A 27,532-nucleotide genomic window follows, 5' to 3' on the forward strand; every position below is an offset into this window, starting at 1 on the left:
TCAAGGTTGATCTTGTTGGTAAGTGTCAATCATTTGTGAGTTCCAAGTTGGAATTAGAAAGTGTTTGTGATGGCCAGTGTTCTTGTTTTGGGCCTTAATTAGCAAGTGCGGTGGTATTAGCATATTAGTAGAGTGAGCCAGCATAGTAAGAATTTTCTTTAACATTTAAACGTGGAAGAATTATGGACGTTCCTTTTGATCCACGATTCGTAGAGTTCGTCTTCAACTTCACCTCCTCAACATGGATTCGTCTGAGACATGACACACGACTACACGAGATCCTTATGTTGCCCGGTAGATATTGCAGTCAGCACCAATCCAGTACTTCCTCTGTCGACGAAAGAATACAATTATAGGATCTGTGCTGATCAAATAATTTTAGTTTAACCAAATGTATAGTAAAGAGTATTAGCATTTATTCTCCAAATAAATTTATTATAAAAATATATTCTACAAATGATCTAATGGTACTTAGTTTGTATTATGAATATTACTTTTTTATATAACTTTATTTAGCCTAAGTTTAAACTGTTTGACTTATCGATAAGTGAGAATTGAATTCTTTTTTGGACAAAGGGAGTACTTTTCAATCCCTATCCATCTGCTCCTGATTGGAACAACAACAACAAAAGAAAAAAGGAAGAAAAATCCAACGAAGAACACCAACAATGGTGTATCAGTATCAGGTGGAACCGTGGAAGGACGGCGCATACCATGATCTGTTCTGTTCAGAAACGTGTTTGGTTAGTGTGGCATGTCTATGTCTTGCCGCCATTTGCTTGGAGGAAAAAGACCCCGAGGGTCGCCGTCGCCGATCCCAATTCTTCTCAACGGCGACACGAGCGCATCGCTTGCTGCCCCGCGTCTCGTCATCCTCCTTTGGCACTCCCCGTAAAGCTAGCCACCTCCAATCCTCCATTGGTGAAGTCAATCTGAAGGTGGTAATAAACTCCATTGGTGAATCCTGTCACTCAGCGGCGGCCGCGCCGCTTAAAACGTCGGCCATGGACCGTGCCGTTGCCTGCGCGACTTCGTCTTCCTCTTCCTATCTGCTCATCACTTGCCGCAACAAGGTATTAAGAAGCTCTTGCCCTCCTCCTCGGCCCGAGCTTGTTCATGGATTCTCTCTGACGGATCCATGTGGAAATCAAAACAAAAAAAGGTGCTCAAGATGCTGGTGGTCGAGGACAAGGCCGGCGCCGTCGCGCTGATGCTGGCGTCGCTGCTGCTCCTGGGCACCTGGCCGGCGCTGCTCACGCTGCTGGAGCGCCGGGGCCGGCTGCCGCAGCACACGTACCTGGACTACTCCCTCACCAACTTCCTCGCCGCCGTGCTCATCGCCCTCACCTTCGGCCAGATCGGGGCCGGCGAGCCCGACTTCTTCGCGCAGCTCAGCCAGGTCAGTGATGAGCAAGTACTACTCTTCTTGCTCACTGATGAATGGAGTGGTACGAGATCGTCGGTTCTGAAATCTGACTGATTTTTTTTTTGTGTTGGACTGGAGGATAACTGGCCCTCGGTGATGTTCGCCATGGCCGGGGGAGTGGTGCTCAGCGTCGGGAACCTGTCGACGCAGTACGCCTGGGCCTATGTGGGGCTCTCGGTGACCGAGGTCATCAGCTGCAGCATGGTGGTGGTCATAGGTAAGGGATAGCAGATCAACCCCTTCCTGATCATGTGGCCTTTGGTGTGATTCTCATGCTCATTCTTAGCTTGATCATGTGATTGATTGCCATGGTTTTTGGTGATTTTTTTCTCATGCTCGTTCTTGATCTTCATGTGGTTCTTGGTGTTTGCAGGCACGACACTGAACTACTTCCTGGACAACCGCATCAACAGGGCGGAGATACTCTTCCCCGGCGTGGCGTGCTTCCTCGTCGCCGTCATCCTCGGCTCTGCTGTCCACGCCTCCAATTCAGCTGACAACGAGGAGAAACTAAGGTGATCTGATCATGTTGTGACTGAATTGCCCGTCGGGCACCCTCTTTTTTAATATAGCGGGCAGCTCTCCTGCCGGTTTGTTTCAAAAAAAAATGTTGTGACTGAATTACCTCCTACTTTCAGAAATTGTTCCTCAGCGCCCTTTTGCATTTTTTCAGTCACTGGTCTGATCATTGTATCGCATGACGTGGCAGGGCAAGTGGACTTGAGGAACCAAGCAAACAAGTACTTGACAAAGGAATGTTGCCCAAATACGTCAGAAGAACTGCTGCTGATCAGTTGCAGATTCTAACTTTTTCATAACTTTGTTCAGTTTCAGATGCTCCCAAGGACTTGGAGAACGGATCCTCCGGAGCTAAGCTTGCCCCCAGCAGCAAAGCTGAGGCTGGCACTGCAGAGTACCTCATCCAGCTCGAAGAGCGGCGTTCGATCAAGGTGTCCAGTTCGAGCACCTTGTTCGGGCTCGGGATAGTCTTCTTCTCCGGCGTGTGCCTGTCGCTCTTCTCCCCGGCGTTCAACCTGGCCACCAACGACCAATGGCACGCCCTCCCCGCCGGCGTGCCGCACCTGGCGGTCTACACCGCCTTCTTCTACTTCTCCATCTCGTGCTTCGTCATCAACGTCGGCCTAAACGTCCTGTTCCTCTACCGGCCGGTGGCCGGCGCGCCCAAGTCCTCCCTCAGGGCCTACCTCAAGGACTGGAAAGGCCGGCATTGGGCGCTCCTCGCCGGCTTGCTCGGTGGCTTCGGCAACGGGCTCCAGTTCATGGGTGGCCAGGCTGCTGGCTACGCTGCTGCTGATGCTGTTCAGGCATGCCTGCTTGCTTGTCCCTGCCATTGTTTAAATTGTGCAATCTTCAAAATGAGAGTTTTTTCTTTTACAATACTATAGCAGGAAAGTTTGCAACTTTTTTTTTGCATGATGAATGTTTTTCAAAGATTCTGATTGTTGCTTGCACCAGGCGTTGCCGCTTGTGAGCACATTCTGGGGCGTGCTGCTGTTCGGAGAGTACCGGATGTCGTCGCGGAGAACCTACATCCTGCTCGGGCTCATGCTGTTCATGTTCGTTGCTGCCGTCGCCGTGCTCATGGCCTCGTCAGGTCACAGGAGCAACAAGTGATCATCGCTCCCTGTGTTTTTCAAATGCTGTTCATCTTGTGTTTACAAGAGCAAACCAGTACCCTTGCCGACAGGATGCAAAGAAGTTCAGGCAACAAGGCAAAGGGCCCCTGCTTCAGGAACCAACAAGGCGAATTCGATTCATGATGTTTTCAATAGGATGGGGATTTAAATAAAAAAATGCTTGTGGTGTGATTCATGATGTATAATAGTTTTTTTTCCCAGTTCTTTCTAAAGACTATTTGGAGAAGATATGATAGCAACTGAACTTGTTCCAGAAGTTTCTCAATATGCTTCTCGGATTCGTGCAGTAATCATGCATCATTAAAGAGGCAAAATGCAAGGAACCATAAAAATATGTCTTGTTTCACACGCTCATCACAAGACATCCTATTAAGTGCAGAGGTTAAATCAAATATCCCAGTTTCTTGAGAGCAGGGGGGGTGGCAAAGCAACAAATTTTCAGGGTATTTAAGGACACTAGGAATCTGTCCCAAGGATGTCTTCCTGCAGTGAATTACACGGGTTATAATTCATAAAGGAAGAAATGTAGTGACACTTGGGGCTGGAAGGAGGATTAAATTGTCCGAGAGGCGGGTGAACGGGAGTTCAACTACGGGTGGAGAGGCCGAAGGGGGACCCTGTTGCCGGCATGTTTGCCGGTCATGGAGAGCTACCGCCGTGGCCGGAGACAACGGGTGAACCGATAGAGAGCTAAGAGTGATGGTGATGCATGGTTGGGACTTAGGAGTTGGCAGGTTACCATTTAAAATGAATTTTAAAGTTAGGAAAACCGGTGTCCGAAAAGGAATGTTCTTTGTAATTTTTATCATGGTCTTAATTCAAGTTACCTCTTGGTCCATATGTTTTTTTTCAGTGTACTAAGCATATATTTTCTTTCAAACTAACAATATACCAACATATTTTTTTGAATTTTAATTAAGATATCACAAAATCTGGATGTTGGTTCTTAAAATCAAATGAGGATGTAATTCTCAATCTAGTGTACCTGGGGTACAAAATTCTAACAAATATTTAAAAAAAAGTAAAGAAGGAAATGGAAATAATAATAAATTCACTAACATTGAAGTTGTAAAATGCTTTTACGAGTTCAAACTTCAAAAATATGTTGCATTTCTTAATTTTCCAGAGTATCAGTTTGAAGAGAAGACGGCTAGCCCTCATGTAGCATTCTAGGGGTATTTTTTCTGGTGACAACTAAAATTGTTTCCACACCTCAACCACTTCAACAAGAAATGTGAACTTTAAGCTTATCCCATTTTATCAAATTTTGATTGACCCGCCTCAATTGACCTCTCGATTTCTCTGATCAACATTCATTCAAATTAAATTAAAGATCTATAAAATTTGCTAGTTATGTTTGTTGCTTCCTAATCTTTTGCTGCAATTTTCCTTTTGAGAAGGGATTGGCCAGGATCACATTTTCGATGAAGGTATATTACGAAATGCATCATAATTATATCGATCGAAGGATTGGTAGGTACAATCCTACAATTATCAACTCAGGGCAGCAGCCTGCACACACGTGGCTTTACATGCAGGTAATTTTTATGCCGGTTGAAACAAATGCGAATAATTCTATTCTAAGTCTAATGCAAGACCAGAAAAAAGTTCGGGAACATAACTGCTCTGAGGCAGTGCAAGGAGACCGACGAAGAGTAAGTTTGGTGATGTGGTCTTAGGATGGTTGCAGCAAATGGTTGAATCAGCAGGGAGCTTGTCATGTGAAGAGTGACTGCAGCAGCTCTGGTGATCTCAGGTTGGCGACACACTCAAACTGCAATGGAACACAGTTTATTACAAGGTTGCAAAACCAACAGACAGTGACAAGAAGGATATTTGTGATTTCACTTGCAAGCTGCTACTCTGATTCATTTTGGGTGGGGTGCTACAGCGAATTCGTGATTTTGTACCTTTGGCTGTCCGTACTTCTCACGAATGGATTTGAGGGGGCAATTATTGGTGTTGTGTTGTAGTTCCTGTAGAGCACACACGCACATTCGAATATTGGAACTTTTGTAAGAGGTGTAGTGCTCAAGAGTAGGGTTCTGTAAAGAGAAGCCACATATTAAATATAAGACAAGTTTTAAGATGACATAGCCGTAGACATGTGTTTTTTTTTGTACGAACCCATGGATGGTCTGATTGGTCAAGTGTCCATCTTGCAAGGAAAACTGAAGATGCTGCCACCACTGAAGGAAGAAATTTCAGGAAGCCATAATCGATCAAAGTCAACTCTGCTAGATAATTGGCCAGATAACACAATGTAGACGAAGGAGCCTGGAAATGTAGTTTGGCAACTTAGTGTTGAGGATAATACATATAAATTGAAAGGAATTGTTCAAATGTGGTTGGGTGCTGATCTTACTGTACAAGAAGCCTGTGCTGCTCTTAGGAATCTCCTGATCAAAGTTAAAGAACAAGCATGTCAGTGAAGAAACAACTTTGCATGCGAAAAGGTAGTATATGTCGATGTGTGTAGCAATCGAGAGTAACCTGAGAAATATGTTTGCTGTTGGAACAGATAAATGAAATCCCAGGTCATCAAGCACTTTACGCTCCATTTCCAGAACCTATGGATTCAGGAGGATGTCAGCTCTGGGAGTTCAATGGCTATTTGCATATATGTTCAGCAATCCCTCACTCCAGGTGAAACAAATACCTCAGCCTTTTGATATGTACTGTCTGTTATGATACAAAATTCTTCCACACTAGGAGCACAGAACTCTTCATATTTCCTGCAAAAGGAAAGTTTATGATATTTCCAGTTACATGGAAATCACCGGCACCATGGCATGAGCAAAAATAATCACAATGCAGAGTCATACGTTTGTAATTATTCATTGAATTATTTACAAAATAAGATGCCTCAGCAGCTAGGCAAACCACATGCCTCTATTGGATACATTATTCTATCAACTGGACAAGTGCAAATATTCTCAACATTAAATATTAAAACTCACGAGGCAATCAGCATGCTGGTTATTCCAAGAAGTTGTAGTTTCTGCATTTCGATACAATTCTGAGAAAGAAATTGGTCAATAAGATATACTGTAAGGTAAAGTGTATCTGCCACAAGCTTATATTCTTCAGAAACCTGCAATGAGAACAATGCATAAAACTTCATAAGAGAAGCTATGAGAAGCAAAGATTCAAATCTGTACAAAGGATAATTATCACGTGAAAAGGAAAAGGCTGATGCCTTAAAAGCATGAAACAAATATATAGTATGATTCTGATGATGAAGAATTGAAGACAACAACCATTATACAAAAATCATGCTGTATGTGTTGAATGAATAAACGATAAGTCGATCATCATCAACTGGTTCAATTTTTTCTTGAATATGCAGTAAAGCTCCACGTCATTGCAATAAGGAGAAGAAAGTATTTAGAGTACAACCCACACACACGCCCAAACTGGTTCAATTATCTCACATAAATTTCTCCTCTTCTCTGACATCAGATAACTATGACATATGTGGACAAGAAAGAATTTTCATAGATGCAGTATGTAGAACTCACATATAAGTATATAACTAGATAGTTCATGTTTATATGAAAACACACATCAGTGTCCATGAAGTTGTGCTATGAGATTCAAACGATGAATGGCCCAGTACTGTCCTAAAAACATAGTTGAACGGTTTATGCCTAAACTTCATTATCAGCGATCCATACTAACCTCAACAAGCCAATCAATTAGAAGACCTCGCATGTTCATTGTGATGTCCTGTTGCAAAGTTTCCATGTAATTTGGCCTAGGTCTTCTTATAAGCTGGGGGATAAGATAAGCACAACACAATCAATCAAGAATAGCATGCCAACAATGCAACACAGAGATGAAAACAAGTATCCCGAACATAATATTTCTCCTCTAGATCATAAGACTTGTGAAATGTGAGAGAACCAATGGTCTGCCTAAACAGTAGTAAGAGATTGTATTTTTCACCAAAGAGCATTATAATACCTCTGAGGCCATTAGATTTCTGTATATCTCCGCAACATAGGTAACACACATTTGAGGATCGCCATTATTTTTATCAATATCTACAATGTTTAAACCATCAGAGCCCCCTGTAACAAAACAAAATACAGAATTTTAGCTGCTATACCTACTTAATAAGACATGGAGATTCTACAAGTATCTCAGAACCGGCAATTTACTAACACATTTAGACTCACAGTTTTTTTTGTTTATGTGTTCCATGACTGCAGAATGACCGATTTATAATCAAGAGTATACTCAGAAAAGATGCAGGCCACTCAGCCACTCAGGGTAACATGACAAGTCATAAGTAGCCCTAAGCATTTTGGTGGTTGTGACTTCTAACTTATTTTAACTATGGCTGCATGCATCTTCAGATGTAGAGTCCAGCATATGTATCATCTCAAAATCTATTTTTAACTAAGAAAAATCAAGATGTTCAATGCTGGAAAATAAAGATGCAACTGACTAACCAGCCTTTAAGGCAGCAGTTTCGAGTTTATTCCTGGCATTCCTTTCCTCAAAGAATGCCTCATGAAAAGCAATGTCTCTGTTTTGTTCAATATTCTGTAATGACAGAGCCCCCTTGTTTTCAACCAAAACAGTCTGCTTCTTTTTCTGTGCCAAAAGGTCTACCTTTTGTGTTTCTTCAGCACTGTTAGGATCATTCACAAATGAACTCCCCCCAGCAGCTAGAGGGAGAAGCTTGGGGATCTTATTTGAACACTGCTTGTTTATGCTCCGTCCAACCTTCTGGGAAGGCCCCGACTGGAACAAAGGAGTAACTTATTATTCTATCGACAATGATTGGTGAGTGTAAATTGACAAATCATCAGGATAAAGTAGTGATGTGTTGAACATCTTGATACCTGCAACTTAGTTGCAGCAGTGCATTTTTTGCAAGCGTTAGCGCAGCTTATGTTGGTTACATTCTTGAGAACTATGCGCTTTTTAGGTTGAGGAGCTGAAGCTCCAGCATTGTCATAAGAATTTTCATCTGAAGCTTCCCTTTTCTTCTTGCCTTTTGCTGCATGTTTTTGTTCGGCTTTAAGAGGAAGTGGTATAGAAGGAGCCACCCCAGATCTTGTACGATTCACAGCAGCTTTAGATCGTGTGATTCTACCACTGCTTGCGTGGCATGCAATAGGTACATGCTTTTCTTTTCTTCCAGCCATGTAAGCCTGAATTTGCTAAAACAATGATGACATTATGATATGTGCACTGCGGGTAAAGAAAGGAATAATGTGAGAAGAGTTGTGGAACCGAATAAGTAAATTAGAGTACATATTATGACATCATTCTACAATGTGAGATAAACAAGGGCAAATGCTGGCTAACATAAAAATCAGTTCTTTGGCAAGCCAAGACATATTTATTCTCAAGTGCAGAGGTTGAACTAATATTATCTGATGTCATGAGAGCAAAAGTCGGAGAAACAATAAATTATCTCAGGGCATACAGAGTACATGGGCAATTTGACAAATTCCATTCTGCAAATCATCCCAACAAATTACTTGTTCATGTTACAACTTTGAATTAAAAAAGTTAACAAAAGTCCCCACAGCCATGGAACAAAGATTGCTCTGTTGCAGAACCAACTTCAACTACAATCGAATGTGAAACCAGGTTAAACTGTTTTGTTTGCTTCAATAAAAAATAAAAAGAGACTCTTTTCCAGAAGTTACAGTGTTCTTGACACGAATATTTTCTTTCCAGACCGATCGAGACAACAATGCAGAGAGGAATGCAACCGCCACACTTGCCCACGCAACACCAGAATAGATCAAGCTCATAAACATAGCGCATCTACAGAATCTAAGAGACATCAAAGCCCATAGTTTTCAGGGCACACAACCTAAATCTGAATGGGTGAGCGGATTTAACTTTAATCCCTAAGACTATTTGGTGGAGATGAACTGGTACCACAGTGCCCAATTCCCACCGTGCACCAACCAAATCTGCGATGAGCCGTTCGCCGATTGGGGGCGAGATAAAGATTCGTGTTTAAGAGCCCGTCAGGGAAGGGAATGTGCTGCAGGAAAAAAAAAGGACAAACGGTTTATTGAAGAAAGATCGCCGGGGGGCTTCCGTACCAGGAAGGAAATCAATCCAGGATGGGACGGGTGCTCCGTCCGTCTCCGCTCTACGCTAGCACCGCAGATCAGGACGAGGAGGAGGAGGCGGGGAGACGCGGCTGCAGATCTCAGCGCCGCCCCCGGCGGCGTGAGGCTTAAGAGCAGAGTGTGGAGGCGAGGAGTGAAGGCCACTGGTTAGGGTGGGTTTAAGGCGTTTAGGGCGGGCTGGGGTCACCAAACTCACCATTTGAAACAGGGCCAAATCGGTAATTTAGCACAGTAAAAATGTGGTGCAGTAATCTTTTTGTGGCTTGTTGCCGATTAGGAATTTAGGACTCTTTCCATCCATAGGAATTTGGTGTTCTTGTCCCTGGTTCGAAGAGGATTAGTAATTTTTCTCTTATTTTTTCAAATGTGTGATTTTGCCCCTGTTTTTGCAAAATGAAGGCACTCCTTAAAAAGGGAACAAATTGGAAAACTATCAAGGCTGTGTTTAGTTCCAAAATTTATCTCTCCAAACTTCACTATTCACCTATCACATCAAATCTCTTGTCTCATGCATGGAGCATTAAATGTAGGTAAATAAAAACCACCGGTGAGCTCTCGTCCTCCATGGCACGTTCCCTCACCACCCAGCTGCCATTGACGTCGTGCGAGCTCCGCGCCCACTCCTTCGGTCCTTTCCTCACCACTCGACCTTAAGAAATAGAACCACCGGTGAGCTCTCGTCCTCCATGGCAGGTTCCCTCACCACCCCCTTGCGCCGCCAATGTTGGAACACGACCAAGTCACTGCCGTTGCACGCTCATCTTGGGCCACCCCCGTGCGGCAAGAACGAACCCCTCCATCCAAAAGCTGGTACAAAATTTGTTTTATCTTTGATTATTGTATATTTCTCTTCATTCCAAATTATAGGTAGTTTTGGATTTTCCAGATACATAGATTTTACCATGTATCTGGACATACGTTATGTCTAGATACATAGAAAAACAATGTATCTAGAACAGAAAGACACTTATAATTTATAATGGAGGGAATACTCCAAAATAAATTGTGCCATTTGTTTGATCCATCTGTTCCCACAATCAAGTACACTCCAATCAGTTCCAATTGATGGTTTTCGAAATGCAGTGGATGTATCGCCTCCAAACAGAAGGCAAGGTTTGCAGCGATGAAAGGTGAACTTGATCAGACTGTAGCGGATGTTCGACTTGATTGATGATATCCATGACCGATAAGAGATCACTTAAAATTCTCCAAATTATGAGATAGACATCACATTTTTCTTTGTCCAGGGGATAACAATTGCTCCCTCATACTGTCTTATTTCTAGAACTCCCCCAAAACCCTAAACATCGAGACAAAAGGATGGAGGTCAACACAAAAAAAAAGGTTCACCCATCATGGAACTCCATTCTTGAGGTTCTTGAAATAAAGTGGAGCGGATACACACAAGAACCTGCCAATTCTTGCCCCACCTCAGGGGTCCTAGAACCCGATGTTCAACCTAAGGGGTTTCCGCGGATAGTTAATTATTCATCAATTAGTGCAAGAATCAGTATCAGTCTTGCTGGAAATAACATTATGCCAAGTAGGCCATCAGCTCGTGAAAATCAGAGACAACCCAGTCGGCTTTTCTCGCAACTGCCTCCCTCATCTGGACTCCTCCATAGTAGATAAACAAGTCCGCTCCACCAGGTTGCCGAGCCTGACAGGCCATATGCATAAACATGAACTTAAGATGCTTCTCAACTGGATGGTTTCCTTTAAGCAGTAACAGATAAACAATATATAAAGTTCTAAACCATCACTGAGTTAATATCAGTATGATCAAAACTAGGGATCATCTTTTCAGATTGCAATACTTATATCAGAATGAGAAGAACGAACTCATTCATGTCTCAATGATGAAAGTGATCAGGCTTGCAAATTCAATAGACCCTCTTACCATTCCTCTATCTTATGTAAAGACAATAGAAATGGTAAACTATTAACAGTTAACCAGTTAGCCTTTCAGGCAGTGGCGGATCCAGGATTCATGGACAGGGGGGGCTGACATACTTCTTCCTCCTCCAGCCCCCCCTCTCCTTCTTTCTTCTCTTCTTCTTCCCCTCATTCCTCCTCTATTTTTCCTTAATGTGCAAGCACGTAGGGGGGGCTGGCGCACCCCCAGCCCCCACGCTAGATCCGCCCCTGCTTTCAGGGAACATTTGCATTTTTCAATGTGTTGATTGAACCACATTTATGAAATGACAATGAATGACATGCTAGTATGGTGCTACCATGCCTCCATAGGTACAATGTACAAATAATAACCTCAAGATCAGTTGCACCATCTCCAATCATAACAACTGACTTGTACCTGCATTTCTTCATGAACTACAGTATCAACAATGTTCCAAGCGCCAAGCTGAAAAAAGGTGCAGTGGTAAGAGTTGCATTCATACCTGTCTTATGTGTTGAACTGCCACAGCTTTACCCCCACTTTGTGAAGTAGGTTCAGTGGGGTCAAACCCCACATACTCTCCAGAGGTTCCAAACAGTAATTGATTAGCAAAAATGTTCTCAAGGGGAACACCAAGCTCCAATGCAACAGGCTGGCAGAATGAGCAATGGGTAGGTAAAAACAGATTTTGCTGAATATGGAAAGCAACTTAAAAATTACCAAAACCTATTACATTTTTTTATAAATCAAGAGTGTAACACATATCAGTTTATGAGGAAAAGAATGTATCCCAAATAATGGAAGAATGTGGTTTTGTTTTTTCTATAATCTTTGAAACTGTGTCGAATGTAAGGCTAAAGAAACATTATCGTGGTGTGCAAACCCACAGCCGGGTGGCGGAATGCACCCGCCTAAGCCCTAAGGGAGTATGAACTCGAGGGATTAGCTAGGACTAGTTCGATCTCGCTGGAAGAACACGATGAACACATCAGGTTTAGAGTGGTTCAGGCCGCCGGAGCGTAATACCCTACGTCCACTGTGTGTTGTATTGCTTGAGTCTGAGAGAGCTTCGGCGTGTCTAGTGCCGAGTCCAGAGTGAGTCAGTGTGTATATGTGTTCTAGCGGGCGTGCTCTCCCTTTTATATGTCCAAGGGGAGCACGTACACTGAGCGGGGCCCCGGCATGTGGACCCGACGATGTATTATAAACTATACTTTGGCCTTCAATGCCTCAGATACGGAGATCTTGTCGTCGGCTTCCGTGCGTAGCTTCTGACCAGGGATGGTCTTGAACTGTCCTGTCAGAGTAGAGTCTAGCCTCTGCAGCCGCTCGTCGAGGCCATCATGAAGTGCCGAACTCTTGACTCAGTCCACTGTAGCAGCATGCATTATTGCTCCAGTCAGTAGCTGGTCATCATGACTCGTCGCCCATGCGCACGGCGCTGAGTCTTTAATGCTTGTCTTGATAACTGACGAGCCGCCTCGGTAACTGGCGATCCATAGTGTGGACTGACAAAAGCTGCCCCGTGCCCAGAGGCAGCAGAGCCCGCCTCAACCACTCGCACTTAATGCGGGTGGGTGAGGGAGCTTCCAGCGGAAGGCTTGCGCCCGTGCCCGCGTCTGCGTGACACGTGGCGGCTCCGGACCCCTCCCGAGCAGCTAGCTGAGCCGAGAGCTCACGGGGGTCCGGATAGGCACGTGGAGGTCCCGGACCCATCTGCGGGAGTCCGGATGGCACGTGGAGGTCCCGGACCCACCTGCGGGAGTCCGGGTCCGCGGCCACAGGTGCTGAGCATTTCCACCTCTGGGACACGTGGTGACACCGGACCCGTCCCCGAGCGGGAAGCGGGTCTGGGACCGTTGGTCCGGTGAGATGGAGTCAGACCCCAGGGGTCCGGCTGCTCAGCTCCTTAGGGCGTAGTTACGGATAACTACGCGAGTCTTGGCACAGTAGGAGTGGGCACCCCAGCTGCAGAATACCGACAAACACGAAGTTGAATCAAAAGGAAGCTTGAGGGATCAAAATCAGAGTATAAAATGCATACCGACTCCCCTGAAATATAACCAGCCACTAGGTATTAAGTATTAGACAGCTATACTGTTTATACCTTGATCATCTGTCTGAAGCCCCCAGAAACAAGATACACATCAGTATTTCTAGCTTTTAGCCTCTCGATCAGTTCATCTATTCCAGAAGATATCCTACAGAACAAATGCCACTTGCATCAATACTAATAGAACAAATGAGAGGTCTAGCTACAAGACTACAACTAATTGGTAAGCCGGTATGGGCAATATTCCCATGCAACATGAGAGACTGAGAGTTGTATCTGGTGGCTGCATCGATAAGTACACACAAGAATCAGAAAATGTATCAAAAGGGAAGGCTTGTGTTGACTTACAACAAACAGATAATGTGGGAGCAGCGAGATGTACAAAGCCACATTTATTAAATGAATAAGAAGTTATCAAGTTCTTCCTCATGCAATATGAATGTTGAAGTATAAGTGAATTGCCCACCTCTCCCCATCAGCTTAAGGTTTTGGTTAAATTGGTTGGTCTGCGAAACTAAATAATGAACTATGAAAATGTGCTAGGAAAACAGGATTACAAACATCCAAGACAATCCATTATTTGCTTCTGTGATCTAACCATCTCAAAAGCATAGCCCAATGACAATAGAATATTCCCTTCGTTCGAGAAAACAATAGAGTATCCCTTAAAATCAATACAAGAGTAAGATAATGAACTTGCATGTGGGCTTACCTTTGTGGCCTATGCTATACAGTCCTGTACTTGTTCAATGGATGGCTTGAATAGAGATAGACGAGCAGCAAGCGCCTCTTCAAATGCCACCGATCCAGTCATGGCCCTAGGAACAAGAAACGGAGATTAAATTAGCACTTGAATTGAACATTCCACACCAGCTTGCAGCATTATGCAAAGGATTACTTGGCTACAGCTCCAGAAGCTAACAACTTTTTGATTACTTAGCTGTCCACTGGGCAACGGCCTGACCTGCCCCGCAGAAATCCGCAAGCTCATCGATGCCCTCATCCAGGCAGACCGTGCTGTCGACGTCAAAGCACACCACGTCGGCATCGCACCAGGTCCTGATAACCTCTGGAGAGAATACCAAGGTTGGAATTATGCGATTTTGACTAGTAGAACTACAATGTTACTGCACAAAAAAAAATCTCACTGCACTGACGTTTGGAAGGCTGGTGGTTCTCCAAATTTGAGGAAGCACTCTTATACAAGGCTGCTGGTATGAAAGTGAGACGATTTGAAAGCTTGTCATGATGGGACAGAGTCTTCCTCAAGTTTCTTGGTAGACCTGAATTCTTTGGCAACCGAACTGAAGACACCTGAGGATTGTAAATCGACTGGACTGGGTACAGTTTCCCTCCATTTAATCGGGCCATGTAAGTGTGTAACTGCACAAAATTGAAACAAGTAAATATACCATAGGTTTAATGATAGTTGCAGAAACGCACACGCACCCACACAAGTTATTGGACTATTGGCACCTGATTTGGTTGGGTAAAGGTATTTATGATGGTTGTTCGAGAAAAAAAATCTTATGATTAGTTGATAAAAATCCGGGCTTCATACCAACTAGCAATAACATGTTATTCTGAGTTTAATCGCTAAATGAAAACCCAATAGCACTTTACAATGAGTTACAGCAGTGATATCATATTGAAAGCAACCTGAATTGTTTAGAAGGGGTGCAATTTCGGGCCAGCGAGGAACACCGGAGAAGTTTGTCGTCTTCTTTTGCATTGTACACACATTCTGAAGGAAGGGGTAGGAAGGAATACATGTACACCACTACACCCTATCAGGCCAAAGATTAGCCGATTAGGTAAGAGGAAATATAGGCGATCTGGCGATGGGATGATGGATGCTCTAAAGAAGTAAAGATAGATCATAGATCTCATCCCGGGTTCCGACCTTCCGGAAAAAAAGACGAGAAAAAAAAACTCACCTCCGACTTCCCCGGTGACGTGCCGGCGAGCGGAAGCGGCGGCGGCGTGGTGTCGGAGGGGTTCTGCTCACCAGGTGGAATTGTGGAAAGCGGCAGCGGCAGCGGCGGCTCACTGGCAGGTGGGCCCGGCAGAGGCAAGGCCATTGGGGCCTCCTCCGATCCAACGGCCAGTAAGAGTCCACGTGGCAGCTCCACTGCCACGCGCACACGTGCGAGCGAGTGTACCCACGTGGCGGCTCCACCTCCACACCGTCGCTGTCGCATGGCCCGGGCTTCCCACGCGGCCTCGCTCCCCATCGCCGCCGCCGCCGCCGCCGCGAGGTTCCGATTCCGATTCCGCCCCAGCTTCCGCGGCATGGCCTCCGCGTCCGCCGCGGCGGGCGCGCCGGCGAGGGTGGGCGTGGTGCAGATGACCTCCGTGGGGGACGTCGACGCCAACTACGCCACCTGCTCCCGCCTCACCAAGGCAAGCCCCCCCCCCCCCCCCCCCCCCGCTCCCCCTCCCGCCCGTTGACCCTAGGTAGACAGACCGCCGCTGTTAGGTGATGGTAGGCTGCGGCGAGCAGGGCGGGGAACGCGCCCTCCTACCTGACATTACTCGCAACTTAGCAAGTGGTGGTTGAGTTCTCGTGGTGGGTAGATTTATCAGTGACGCAGAGAAGATGCAGCGCCAATGCCCAGCAGCCGATTGAATTGGTGGAAGCCAAATTTTGGGAGGGCAAATAATTGCGATTACGGAAATGGGAGAAATGGATGACACAGTTCAAATGTTCATGTGGGATAAGAGAAATTTCTCCTTTTTTGAAAAGAATTTCCCCCATTTTTCATGTGCAGGTGCCAATGAACCGGAGTGGAAAAATTTAGTAGGTTGTTTTTAATGTGTCAACTGTAATTTGCATGAACCCTTATGAATGGCGCTTGAAACTTGGAAGTGACAGTTCCTGTTGTACATCGTTGCCATGTCACAACCAGCTTTGCTTCCTGTAGAAGGACAGAGCTAAACAATCTTCAAACATGGAACATTACGCCATTTTGTGATCCGTCCATTTTTAAATACATGAAAAGGATAGCTAATTACTTAAAATATGAATTAATTACCTTGTCCTATAATGTATCTGATATTCACGAAACCGTTGTCAATAAGGCTAATAGTTTTTAGTGGTTACTAGTTAGTACCCTTAGTAGCCCCATTGTATTTACCATAATAATATGCTTATTGTTTTGTAATGTTAGGTTCTCTTAATTTGCTTCTTTTATATGCCCTGTTTTTGTTATCAATAATGTTGAGTAGACTAACATGGTGTATTTTATTTTAGGAAGCAGCTGCATCTGGAGTGAAATTTCTTTGTTTTCCTGAGGTCTTCTCATTCATTGGATCCAAGGATGGCAAGTCTGTTAAGATAGCTGAACCATTAGATGGGCCAATAATGCAGAGATATTGCTCACTTGCAAAGTGAGTGAGAAAAGAATTGTTGCTTTTCTTTTTATATTTAACATCTGTCTCATCTCAATGTGAATAGACTATAGAGTGAATCATTTAATGTCCCTGAATGCACCTGTATTCAGGGTAGATTTTCTTTGTACCATGGCTTTGTGTTATGCTCCCCTGTCCTATCTATTAGCTGATTTGAAGACTTCTTTTAGCTCATAGGCATGTACACAAGTATATTTAAGACTTCTACAGTTTCCTTTTAACTGCGTCCGTGGTAGCATCCATAATGTTTTTATGACTGTAGGAAGGATTGGTGTAATGTTGTGGATTGTATTAGCCTGAGCCTTGGGGCTGAATATATAGGGGTACATGACTTGGAGGGCAAGAAGCCTCTCCTACATATCTGGTAGGATACAGATACAATCCTAATCTACCTAATATAGAGATATCCCTAAGAGTAAAATGCACTGGGGGTCCTTAAACTAGTTGACCTGTTCTGTTTAGGTCCATGAACTTCGAAAGTTCATTTTTAGGTCCATGATCTATTCAAGTGTGTCAATTGAGGTCCAAAACGTCTCTGTCAGCGTTGACCGCCTACGTGGACCGCCACGTCGGATCTAACGTGGACAACATATTTGCACATTGACCCTCCCGAGCCGAGCCTTCCTCAATTCTCCCCCGTCCTTTCATCTCCTCCTCTGCTCCCGCACCGTGCGGCCGCCGTAGCCCCGCTACTCGGCTCCCTCCCCGCGCCTTGGCCATGGGCGCTCCTGCTCCCTCCCCGCGCCGGCCATGGGCGCGCCCGTCCTCCCTCCCTCCTCCGGCCTCAGCTCCGCGCCGCCGCGGCCTCTCCCCTCCTCCCTCGCCGCGCCGCCCCGGTCCTCCTCCTCCCTCGCCGCGCCGCCCCGGTCCTCCTCCTCCTCCCTCGCCGCGGAGGCCCGTGGCGCGGAGGCGCCCCGCCGCCGGCCGGATCCGCGTGCGGCGCGGCGTTGCCCCGCCCCTGGCAGCGCGGACCGAGCTCGGGCCATCTCTCTGGCCGCCGGCCATGGCGGGTCATGGCGCGGCCATGGCGACGGCGGCCCCTCCTCCCTCTCCCTCCCTCTCCCTCCTTCCTCCCTCCCTCTCCCTCCCGCTCGTGCTCACGGGGGCAGAGCAGAGCGCCGTCGCGGCCCCTGCTCCGTGGCGAGCAGGGCCGGGCACGCGCGGCGGGTGAGCACCCTCCCTGCTCGCGCAGAGCAGCGAGCCGCGCCGCCCCTCCCCTGCTCGCTGCCCCTCCCCACCTCGAGCTGGCCTGCGCGCTGGCACCGGCGGCGCGGAGGAGGTCCGGAGGACGGCGGCGTCAAGGAGGCGGCGGCGGGCCTCCCTCTGCTCGCGGCGGCCACGGCCCCTGCTCGGCCGAGCGTGCGCGAGGCGAAGGTGGAGGCGACTGGGCGAGCGCCGCGGATCCCCGGCCCTCCCCTGCACACGCGGCGCGGCGGAGTAGTGCGGACGGCCCGCGGGTGGCTCGCCCACGGCGCGGCGGAGGCAGGGCGGCCCGGGCCCCTCTCCTCCATGGCAGGCCCGCTCGAGCTCGGCCGGATCTGGCGGCCATGGCGGGCCCGCCGCGGAGGAGGCCGGCCGCTGCTCCAACGCGCGTCTCCGGCACGCTCGGCTCCGGCCGCCGCCGCTGTAACACCCCGGGTGTTTGCACAGTAATTAAATAAATGTCTGCACAGTAATGGTGTAGGTTTGTTTTGCATCATGTGCTTGAATTACTTAAAATGGATCTTTTTGTAATTATGAAAGGGTATATGTGTAATTATGATTTTATGCAAGGTCCTTTATATAGTTAATTGTGTTTATAGCTTTTATGGAGGGTGTTTGTGCAAAATTTCAGTGCATTTATTGCATGACAACCAATTTTGCTTGTAAGTCTATGTTTGAAGTGAATTTACGTTGAAAAAGACAAATTTCCTAGAATTCAAAGTCCCTTCAACGATTTTAATTTTAACTCTTGAATCTTTGGTCAAATAAATTTTTTCACAACATCAAAGTTGTAGATCTTGAAAAGTTGAACAACTTTCATGTTGGGCACTTTTCCATTTGAGCTTTGGTTTAAAAGTTATCACTGGTTTACAGAAAGGTCCCTGGAACTTTTGGAAATTTCAAAACTGCCCTTATGACCATCTCCCCCTCCCTGCTCTGCTTCTCGCCGCCGGCCACCGACAGCGCCGCCCGCCGACGCCTTCCCGGCTTTCCCGGCCATCAATTCGCCGTGCGCTGGCTCCCACGCGTCGCCGGCGAGCTCCTCCCCCTCCTGTTGCCTCGCGCTGGAGCCCCCACCCCTCGCCACGCGCCCCCGCCGAGCCCAGAACCTCCCCGGCGGCCGCCACCGCGACGTCGCCGTGGAGAGCCCAAACCAGAGGCCGAGCTCTCGCTCTTTCGCGCGCCTGAGCACTACAAGAGTCCCAGGTTTCGATTTCGCTCGCCCCTTAGCTCTCTCCCCGCGTCCAGACCCCAGAACACGCCGCCGCTCCACCGTGAACGCCGACGAGCTTCGCCCCGCCGCGGAGCCGCCAACCTAGACCCGCTCTACCCCTACATCCCCCACCATTAGCACCGCCTCGACCTCGCGCAGCTCCCAGGCTTTTTCCCCTCGCCCAAACCTCACCAGAGCCGTCCCGCCGCCGAGCTCCGAGCCCGCAAGCCGCCGCTCGCCGTCGACACCCCCTCTCCGACCGCCCTAGCTTCGATTCCAAGCACCCAGAGGTGCGCCTTGAACCCGTGAGGCTCACGCACCCCTCCACCCTCGCCGCCGGTGAGCCCCTCGCCGGGAAACCGCCGGTCAAACCTCGCCTCCCCCTCTGACCCGACCCGAGGACCTCGGTTTTGAATTTGAGAAAGCTCAGGGGGTTGTCTGCGATGTCAGTGACTCAGAGGAATAGTGCTCTGAGGACTTGTTTGAAATAGTTTGCTGTGATCTTTGAAATTCAATATCAATTTGTAGAAAATTCGTAAAATAGCAAATCTTGATGTTTTGGAATCCTCTTGAAGAGCTCTATGCAGTAGAACCATAATATGTTAGGCTTTAGTTGCAAACTTTTGCTGTATAAATGGTTTTGTGTTAATAGGTATATAAATACTTGTTCTTTAATCTTTTTCTTATCTGATGCTTAAAAGCTTGTATTGCTCTGAAATTTTTGTGGTAGTTGAATCATGTTACACTAGCTTTGCTATAAAAATTTCATGATCAGTTCTCTTGTGTAGCTATTTATTTGATTTAATCTTTGTTTAGTAGACTTTAATCTTGATAAATAGTTTCTGTTCTTGTTAAATCCTGAAAATATTCCTGAGTGTTCTTCTGGAGTATATTAGCTTGTCCAGGAAGTTTGAGCATTAGTTCTTGTCTAGAACAGGAGCAAAAATTAAATATTGCTAAACTGATGTCTGTTTAGTTTAATTTATCTGAATTAATTCCGGGCAGATAAAATCATGAAAAATTCACAGTGGCTAGATCATCCCTGTGTAGATCTCATGTTAAATTTTGAGCTTCTAATCTGCTCTAGTTTGACCTGTATAATTCTTGCTTGTTCTAGATGTTATCTGAATAAATGATTTATTGTGTTTAAATGGTTAAATGTCTTGGCATGATTTTTACAGGGTAGATTACTTTGTTCATGTTCTGTTTAGTGTAATTTTGGTAGATTTTATTACTATTTGTACTCTGATTTGTTGATTTATTTACAAACCATGACTTAGTTGTATAGGAAATCGCCACCACTAATTTTATGAAGTTAGTTAACTTCTTTTGTGCTGTTGATCATGATGCTTTGTGTAGTTAAATTTGTTATTTAACTACTCTATAAACGATTGCCCATGTTTGTTTATAATGTTGTTCTTGCATTACATATAGATACGACTACTTTGTCAGACGGGACTTACGAGCTGATTCCGGAGTCTGACGGAGGTGATCTCGAAGCTCAAGTAAACACTGCGGAACTAACTGAAGCCCCGAACCAAAGTTCGGAAGAGCCTAGCGCTGAAATAGTTAGCAACTACCGAGAAGGCAAGCCCCGGACATAACCTATACTTCAAATTAATATCATTTACTGTAATATTTTACTTGTGCATTTACAGTTCATAGGAGTTGAATTGAAACCCTAGATGCATGATCCTAGGAACCTATGTACTGAACACTAGAATTGAGTTCGACTACTTGCTAAGCTTATAGGACCGGTAAAAGTCGAGTGATTGCCTGTCACTCGCGAGCTTTATAGGAATTGCCTGTTTACTTTCTGTTATCAATATAAGGACGACGGACGGGGTTGTGTTCAATATCATGACCTCATGTGAGACCCCGTCTGTGTTAAAGAACTTGCTAAGGTCGCGGTGTGTGGTAGTGCTGGTTAAGTTTTTGAAAGTACTAGTCACATGCCGTAAATATGGTACGCGGCAAGCCTAGTAGCCGATTGGACCGGGGAGTGGATATACCTCCCACTCTCTCAGTAGGGATAGGTTTTATTATATGTTGCGCAACACTACGACTTCTAGGGACAAGGTTCGGCCTTGGAGCCCTGTAGTCGGGGAGAGTGGCACTATCCACAAGCCGGAAAGAAAGGTTAACGGTTGTTTGGGAATGACCCGACGGTATTCCAGACGTGTGTGCTAGGTTACCCTTGCAAGGTTGAATTTCGATTCAGAATCGTCCGCCTCTCACGATGAAATGAGACTGCTTAATCTCTTTGCCACACAGAGTAATAAGAGCAACAATATTCTTATTAATCTTGATGTTTGCTTAGAAGTTCCACCATGTTTGGTTAGTAGATGCTTACATAGAATGGTTAATCAACTAGAACCTTGAAAGCTAAAACTTGAAAGTAAGGACATACTCTTTATTGCTTTTCAGCAAAAGAAAACCAGAGCCTCACAAAGCCTTGCATAGTCTAGCTAAGGTGGGCCACTTATACCCGTTGTCGGTTAAGTCTTGCTGAGTATTAGAATACTCAGCCTTGTTGTTGAAACCCTTTTTCAGGTTTGACTTTTGAGGATCAGGTCGCTAGCTTGACCTATCCTTGCTCGTTGCCTCCTGGCTGGTCCGTAGAATGGGATACGTCTTCGGCCGGCAATAACTATGACGATTGATACCAGGCTTGGGCTAGCTTGGTATACTTTTGGCGACGTGTTGTAGTGATCGTGTTTTATCTTCCGCTGTTTAAACTCTGATTCTACACTTATGTTTGTATAACTGTTTTACTTAAGTTGGTTTTGTAATAATCCTTTGAACTGGTTTGTAATCTTTAATATGCCTGTGTTGTAAAATGGTGGTTGTAATATCTCTGAACTCGCCTTCGTGCGGGATATGCTTGTTCGATCCGAGAATCGGTGGTTGTATCGGGACGTTACCCGACAGACCAAAAATTGTTCCGTTTGAAGTGCGTTAAAGCTAATGTTGCCTTTATGGTGATGGTTTACGCACTTGAGCCGGGATAATTTAGGCGGTTCTGCCACAGCCGCCATGGCCCCGCGTGAGCTACAGGGGGCGGCGACAGATGGAGCAGGGGATGGGGCGGAGCCGGCGCAGGGGAGGAGAGGAGGGAGGGGCCGCCGCAGCTCCATCTCCCCAGCGCCGCAGCTCCGTCCGCCCATGGAGCCACGGAGGGCTGCGCCAGGCTCCGTCCACCCATGGAGCTCCGCAGCGGGCCTCGCGGGGCTGCGCCGGGCCGGCGGGGGCCAGGCACGGCGGCCTCCTTCCCCCTCCCCTGCGCCGCCTCCCTCCCGAGCTCCGGCGGTGGCCCTCTGTTCCCCATCCTCCTCCGTGCGCGGGCGCGGGGCGGCGACCCTCCCCTGCTCCCTCGGCGGCGAGCACGTACGGCGGAGCGCGGCGGGGAGGAGAGGGGGTGATTTGCATATATGCCCCGCTCTCGCAACAGGCCCAGTCCACGTTAGATCCGACGTGGCGGTCCACGTAGGCGGTCAACACTGGTCAGAGACGTTTTGGACCTCAATTGACACACTTAATTAGATCGTGGACCTAAAAATACACTTTCGAAGTTCATGGACCTAAACAGTACAGGTCAACTAGTTTAAGGACCCCCAGTGCATTTTACTCTATCCCTAATATACTCTAACAATGACATTTTGGTTTTCTGTTTGTGGAATTGGCACTTGGCTTATCAGAACTTTACTTTGGCAGAGAATCAGGCATGTGGTTATCTCTTGGGGGGTTCCAGGAAAAGGGACCTGATGATTCTCATCAGTACAATACTCATGTATTAATTGATGATTCTGGAAAAGTTAGGAGCTCATATCGAAAAATACATTTGTAAGTTCAACTTTCACATTTGCAATGAAAACTTCCTTTCAGAAATATTTGCAAACGGATAGAACTTAGATCACTTGTGTTTTCTATTGTAAAAGGTGGGCTTTATGGTGCATCTTCCACGTGTTAAGTGTAGATTCTTTTTATCGTTTGCGTCAATAAGGAAACATGATTACGCATCTCTCTATTTCAGTGCTATTAGTTGGTGTTCGTTCAAAAAAGTGCTATTAGTTGGTTGTTTTTTTTACCAGGGAAACACTGCTCATAGTGATAAAACTTAAAAACATGGTGACATCTCAGCTAAGTAGTCATAGCACAGAATTATATTTACAAATGTTTCTGTCAAAATGATAAACATTTGGTATCAAAGTGGCTGATCATTTTTTCCTTTCTTTTGTGGCAAAGGTTTGATGTTGATGTACCTGGCAATATGGTGTACAAAGAAAGTCGTTTCACAATTGCAGGTAACTGTATATTTCCAAGAGTATCTGTTTTCTGGCAAAGATTGATCTATTATCTATGATATATGTAAACTGTTTGGTGTTGGTCAAACAACTGCTGTATGAGTTGAATTTTTCCATATTAATATTGTCAGGCAATGAAGGGCGGGCCTGGTGCAGCGGTAGAGCTTACCGTCTGTAACCGGAAGGTCCCGGGTTCGAGCCCCAGCCTCTGCACATTTGTGTGGGTAAGGCTTGGGGCTTAAAAACAACCCTTCCCCAGACCCCGCACAGTGCGGGAAGCCTACGGCACTGGGTACGCCCTTTTTTTAATATTGTCAGGCAATGTGTCCATGAAACTATGCAAAGCATGCACATAACATGGTCATACAATACAAATTTACTCTTGTAATAAAATTTATGCCTAAGCAACCCTACGCGCTTTCTATAAATTTCTTCTAGTTATAACAACCCAAGATCATTCAAATACCTATAAGTTATTCAAGAACTGCATGTAGCAATCTGGTTATAATCATTCTCGCCTTGTTTATTCTGACTTCTGAGTACCTTATATTGAGCTAAATAGTTGTGGTAGAAAGTTTATCACGTTGACTTGTCTGCAAAAATGACTGCTATTGTAGTACTGTCTTCAATAAAGTAGTATCTGCTGTTATAATATAAGATTGCAGTTAATTCCTTATATGTGATTTTTTGTGATGTGTTATCTCTCTTATTATCAGGCAATACAATTGTTGCTGTGGATAGTCCTTTTGGACGGCTGGGTCTTACTGTTTGCTATGATTTGAGATTCCCAGAGCTTTATCAAATTTTGCGCTTTAAGCACGAAGCACAGGTGGTTATGCATTCCAATATACTGTTACAAACTATATGATTGGTTATATGGAATTGGAATGCCTGCCTATCATACCCCCTTAAGAAAGTGTAGGACTATTGCATATTTTCTGGTCCTGTCTTAATAAGCTTGTTTTTTTATAGGTGTTACTAGTACCCTCCGCGTTCACAAAGGTAACGGGGGAGGCCCACTGGGAAATTCTCCTCCGTGCTCGTGCAATTGAGACACAATGTTATGTATGTAAATCAACTCCTATCATCTCATTTACTTGTGTATTTGTTCGATTATGTTGTATTTTTGTGTTATTTGCAACATGAAATAGATAATATAAAAGTTAATGCTGAACAAATAACAGCGTGTTCTTCTTTTTGTAATTTTACATAATGGAGAATGTGTTCAAACTTCAAACAATATTGCTACGTTATCTATTTGAAAATCCACTATGTGCATATTTGTGATTGGCTGATTGCCAATTCAACATGAATGAGCTATGCTTATTTCAAAATCCGTCGTGTATGTAAAATACTGAAATATGTAAATCAGTTTGGCCTAGCATGATCTAAGCAAGTTAAATAAAGAATCCCCAAACAATTCATAGGTTATTGCTGCGGCTCAAGCTGGAAAGCATAATGAGAAAAGAGAGAGCTATGGCGATTCTATAATTATTGATCCATGGGGAACAGTGATTGCTCGACTTCCAGGTATACCTTTTACAGATTTGCTAAGTTAGGTTTCTTTTGCTTATTTTCACTGGGATTTGTTTGTTCAAGATTTATCTGATTACTTCAATACTTCATTTCATTACTGCCATATATAATTTCATTTCCTCTGAATTAATCATCAACATCCGCTACATTGAAATGATTGCCATGGAAAATACAATTGGCCAGGTATTGCATACTGCATATTTGTGCTGGTGTTCTTTTTATCCCAACACTATGTGAAACGACTGTTATACACATACATTGGACGCACTGATTGATTAAAAAAAATTGTGACTACAGATCGGCTCTCCACTGGATTTGCGGTTGCAGATCTTGATTTGTCAAAAGTTGAGGCTGTGAGAACTCGAATGCCAATCTCAGAGGTACTAGTGTTTTCCAGGGACCAACCGTCACCTTTTGTGTGAAGGAACATATGTTCGAAGTTCAAACACCAGAAGTGTTTTCGTCTATAACAGTTGTCTATAACAGTTTACGCGTATCCTATGTTTTGCAGCACCGGAAGTTCGACAGCGATTGGAAATCCTCAAATGAACAATAGCTCGGAACTGGTCCTGTGTTTCCTCTGCTTGTACATCTACATTTGGCATATTCGTTTATATGCACAACTGCCACAGTTTGAATAGTTTGTTTGGGGACCCTCCAGTAGGACAAAGATGTAGCACAGAATAAGCTGCGGTGACGACGGCGGCACTGGGTAGAAATTGATGTCTGACAGTATAAAACACTTGCTACTAGTACCTGGAAATTTGTAAGTTTTCAGTGGCTACAGTATTGGAATGTGCATTCAGACGCCACAATGAGTATGTGAATGATCTGGCGTTGTACCATGAGCTAAAAATGAGATGCTTGAATCATTATATGCAAAGCACCAAAGGAAAAATCTCTACACTCACATGTCACGACACAAGTTTTCACATGTCATGAAGAGAAAGAGAGACAGAGTGGGACTATCAAATTTTTAGGCGTGGAAGACATGTCCTACAAAATTCTAAAAATTTCTGCAGAATCTAAAATATAAATGTATAAAATTTAAAAAAATTCAGATTGTGATATAGCAAGCACGCAGAAGCATTGTAAAGCTTTTTTTTAATACTAAGCATTATCAAATCTTTGGGTGTGGAAAATCTATCCTACAAAATCCTAAAATTTTTGCAGAATCCAAAATGCAAATATATAAATAAAATAAAAAAACTCAGATTGGGATATAACAAGCACCGTAGAAGCATTATAAAGTTTTGCATGTACACGCTCGGTATGCCACCTAGAAGACTTTACATGGGAACTTGTTCCACATAATGAAGGCATTGGAGGGAGAAGCCAGAGCACTCCACAGCAAAGAAGCCTGAAAACCCCATAGCAAATAAAATTCCTATGCTACCAAGACATTGCAATATATCCATAGCAAGGGTGCTTGCTATATCACAATCTGAGTTTTTAATTTTATTTATATTTTTATGTTTTGGATTATGCAGAAATTTTTAGAATTTTGTAGAATAGATCTTCCACGCCGAAAGAATTAATAGTACCACTATCAAATTAAGGGAATGAGAATGTTATTAACGCTTCTACGGCCGAACTGTCGATATTCATATCAATATTCGAGTGCTTTCATGGAGAGAGAAGCAGAGATGTATTCCATCTCAAAGTCCAAAGTATCCGGTAAATTTTCTTTTTGAAAGAAGAAATATCCGTCAAAAATTACTCCACAAGTCGCCGTATATCCTTGGCCCTGTTTGGATCCATGGGTTATTCTGTAGTCCACCTCCAAATAGCCTAAAAGGAGCCAAACAGCAGGGCTATTTTGAGCTATTTGAAAATAGTCTACCCAAAAAAATTATTCCACCCAAAAAGTGATATTTAGGGCTATTTTCTATGGGACCCACTTTATTCCTCTTTCTCAACCGCACGGGATCCCCTTCCTCCCTCGACCCGCTCCTCCCTCCCTCCCGCTCCATGCCGATCCGCTCCCCCCTCCCAGCGCCGCCGCCTCCGCCCGCTCCCGCGCCGCCACGGGATCCACCACTCTTCCCTCCCACAATCTCCTAGGCCAGCACATCGGAGCACATCGACGCCGGGCTAGCACATCGACGCCGCCGCCGAAGCACATCGCGGCCAGCAGGCTGAACATGGCTTCGCGCAGGCTCTCGGCGGCGAGCACCACTCCGCCGGAGCCAGACGAGCGCTGCCGGTCAAGGTCCGCGACGAGATCGCCGAGCGCGCGGCGTCGGGCGGGACCGTAGCGGTGGAGGCGCGACGGGTGGAGGATCTCGGCGGTGAGGTTGCGGCAGACGGCGCGCCAGAGCGGGTCGTACGGCGCCGAGTTGATGTCGTAGTGGCGGCGGCGCGAGAGCACGGCGTTGGCCACGATGGACGGAGGGCGGTCTGAGAACGCGCCGGCGGCGGCGGCGCCGCGGACGAGGAGGCGGTGCGCGGCGAAACGGTCGGTGACGTAAATATCCGGCCGGCCGAGGCCGAGAGTGGGGAGCTTGCTTAGGAGCGCCGACCTGAAGGCGGGGAGCCGCGCGTAGGCTGCCTTGCGCGTCGGTGCATGCCTGAGCCGGAGACGGCCGACGATGTGGACGAGGAGAGTCAAGGGGAGCAAGAAGATGAGCGTGTATTGCATGGCTATTGGCTTCAGCTCTAGCTAGTGACAGTAACACTCGTCTGTGTAGTGGTTTTTTGGCGCAAACGTGAGAATATTCTACT

At 45.7% G+C, this 27,532-nt stretch overlaps 4 protein-coding genes across 14 annotated transcripts; 2 read left to right on the plus strand and 2 right to left on the minus strand.

Annotated features, from left to right (window-relative positions):
* The first annotated feature begins 759 nt into the window (after positions 1-759).
* LOC120666265 (ureide permease 1-like) lies at positions 760-3,351 on the plus strand. The gene is made up of 7 exons (XM_039946069.1): positions 760-1,073; positions 1,163-1,399; positions 1,505-1,643; positions 1,800-1,941; positions 2,136-2,179; positions 2,255-2,751; positions 2,903-3,351. Exons 1-7 carry the CDS (start codon positions 1,005-1,007, stop codon positions 3,059-3,061), a joined length of 1,287 nt encoding a protein of 428 aa, XP_039802003.1. The 5' UTR covers positions 760-1,004; the 3' UTR covers positions 3,062-3,351.
* A 1,151-nt stretch (positions 3,352-4,502) lies between these two features.
* LOC120666266 (cyclin-A2-1-like) lies at positions 4,503-15,445 on the minus strand. Of its 11 annotated transcripts, XM_039946078.1 has the most exons (20): positions 15,079-15,445; positions 14,801-14,928; positions 14,299-14,524; positions 14,040-14,210; positions 13,854-13,959; positions 13,196-13,289; positions 11,591-11,740; positions 11,460-11,513; positions 9,162-11,336; positions 7,938-8,289; positions 7,542-7,836; positions 7,051-7,157; positions 6,766-6,858; positions 6,045-6,178; positions 5,744-5,819; positions 5,578-5,654; positions 5,450-5,483; positions 5,212-5,361; positions 4,995-5,129; positions 4,518-4,858 (listed from the first exon to the last, which is right to left on the minus strand). In XM_039946078.1, the coding sequence occupies exons 10-20, from the start codon at positions 8,241-8,243 to the stop codon at positions 4,802-4,804; spliced, it is 1,464 nt and encodes a 487-aa protein (XP_039802012.1). In that variant the 5' UTR covers positions 8,244-8,289; positions 9,162-11,336; positions 11,460-11,513; positions 11,591-11,740; positions 13,196-13,289; positions 13,854-13,959; positions 14,040-14,210; positions 14,299-14,524; positions 14,801-14,928; positions 15,079-15,445; the 3' UTR covers positions 4,518-4,801. The 11 variants fall into 11 exon arrangements, with proteins under 11 accessions (XP_039802007.1, XP_039802006.1, XP_039802004.1 ...); XM_039946077.1 differs by lacking the exon at positions 11,460-11,513 and having other exon boundaries at positions 9,162-10,851; positions 14,106-14,210; XM_039946076.1 differs by lacking the exon at positions 11,460-11,513 and having other exon boundaries at positions 9,162-10,851; positions 14,078-14,210.
* LOC120667921 (phosphoserine phosphatase, chloroplastic-like) lies at positions 10,726-15,222 on the minus strand. Its single transcript, XM_039947904.1, has 9 exons — positions 15,079-15,222; positions 14,299-14,524; positions 14,078-14,210; positions 13,874-13,959; positions 13,406-13,424; positions 13,196-13,289; positions 11,591-11,740; positions 11,460-11,522; positions 10,726-10,851 (listed from the first exon to the last, which is right to left on the minus strand). The coding sequence occupies exons 1-9, from the start codon at positions 15,220-15,222 to the stop codon at positions 10,726-10,728; spliced, it is 1,041 nt and encodes a 346-aa protein (XP_039803838.1).
* LOC120666268 (deaminated glutathione amidase, chloroplastic/cytosolic-like) lies at positions 15,321-25,706 on the plus strand. The gene is made up of 9 exons (XM_039946082.1): positions 15,321-15,544; positions 16,395-16,531; positions 22,683-22,811; positions 23,214-23,272; positions 23,989-24,101; positions 24,245-24,337; positions 24,700-24,802; positions 25,106-25,188; positions 25,320-25,706. The coding sequence occupies exons 1-9, from the start codon at positions 15,341-15,343 to the stop codon at positions 25,362-25,364; spliced, it is 966 nt and encodes a 321-aa protein (XP_039802016.1). The 5' UTR covers positions 15,321-15,340; the 3' UTR covers positions 25,365-25,706.
* The last annotated feature ends 1,826 nt before the right edge of the window (positions 25,707-27,532 follow it).

The sequence above is a fragment of the Panicum virgatum genome, chromosome 3N (assembly GCF_016808335.1).
Source record: "Panicum virgatum strain AP13 chromosome 3N, P.virgatum_v5, whole genome shotgun sequence".
Taxonomy (NCBI): domain Eukaryota; kingdom Viridiplantae; phylum Streptophyta; class Magnoliopsida; order Poales; family Poaceae; genus Panicum; species Panicum virgatum.

Coding starts and splice junctions, on each gene's coding strand:
- LOC120666265 (XM_039946069.1), top strand. CDS start 1,005: ATGGACCGTGCCGTTGCCTGCGCGACTTCGTCTTCCTCTTCCTATCTG. Junction 1,074..1,162: donor TCATCACTTGCCGCAACAAG/GTATTAAGAAGC, acceptor AAACAAAAAAAG/GTGCTCAAGATGCTGGTGGT. Junction 2,752..2,902: donor CTGCTGCTGATGCTGTTCAG/GCATGCCTGCTT, acceptor TGCTTGCACCAG/GCGTTGCCGCTTGTGAGCAC.
- LOC120666266 (XM_039946080.1), bottom strand. CDS start 8,243: ATGGCTGGAAGAAAAGAAAAGCATGTACCTATTGCATGCCACGCAAGC. Junction 5,362..5,449: donor CAGCACAGGCTTCTTGTACA/GTAAGATCAGCA, acceptor CTACATTTCCAG/GCTCCTTCGTCTACATTGTG. Junction 5,130..5,211: donor ACCAATCAGACCATCCATGG/GTTCGTACAAAA, acceptor TTCTCTTTACAG/AACCCTACTCTTGAGCACTA.
- LOC120667921 (XM_039947904.1), bottom strand. CDS start 15,222: ATGGCCTTGCCTCTGCCGGGCCCACCTGCCAGTGAGCCGCCGCTGCCG. Junction 11,523..11,590: donor CAGTTCAACACATAAGACAG/GTATGAATGCAA, acceptor TTGATACTGTAG/TTCATGAAGAAATGCAGGTA. Junction 10,852..11,459: donor ATGGTGCAACTGATCTTGAG/GTTATTATTTGT, acceptor ATGGCCTGTCAG/GCTCGGCAACCTGGTGGAGC.
- LOC120666268 (XM_039946082.1), top strand. CDS start 15,341: ATGGCCCGGGCTTCCCACGCGGCCTCGCTCCCCATCGCCGCCGCCGCC. Junction 24,803..25,105: donor AGTGATTGCTCGACTTCCAG/GTATACCTTTTA, acceptor TTGTGACTACAG/ATCGGCTCTCCACTGGATTT. Junction 25,189..25,319: donor CTCGAATGCCAATCTCAGAG/GTACTAGTGTTT, acceptor TATGTTTTGCAG/CACCGGAAGTTCGACAGCGA.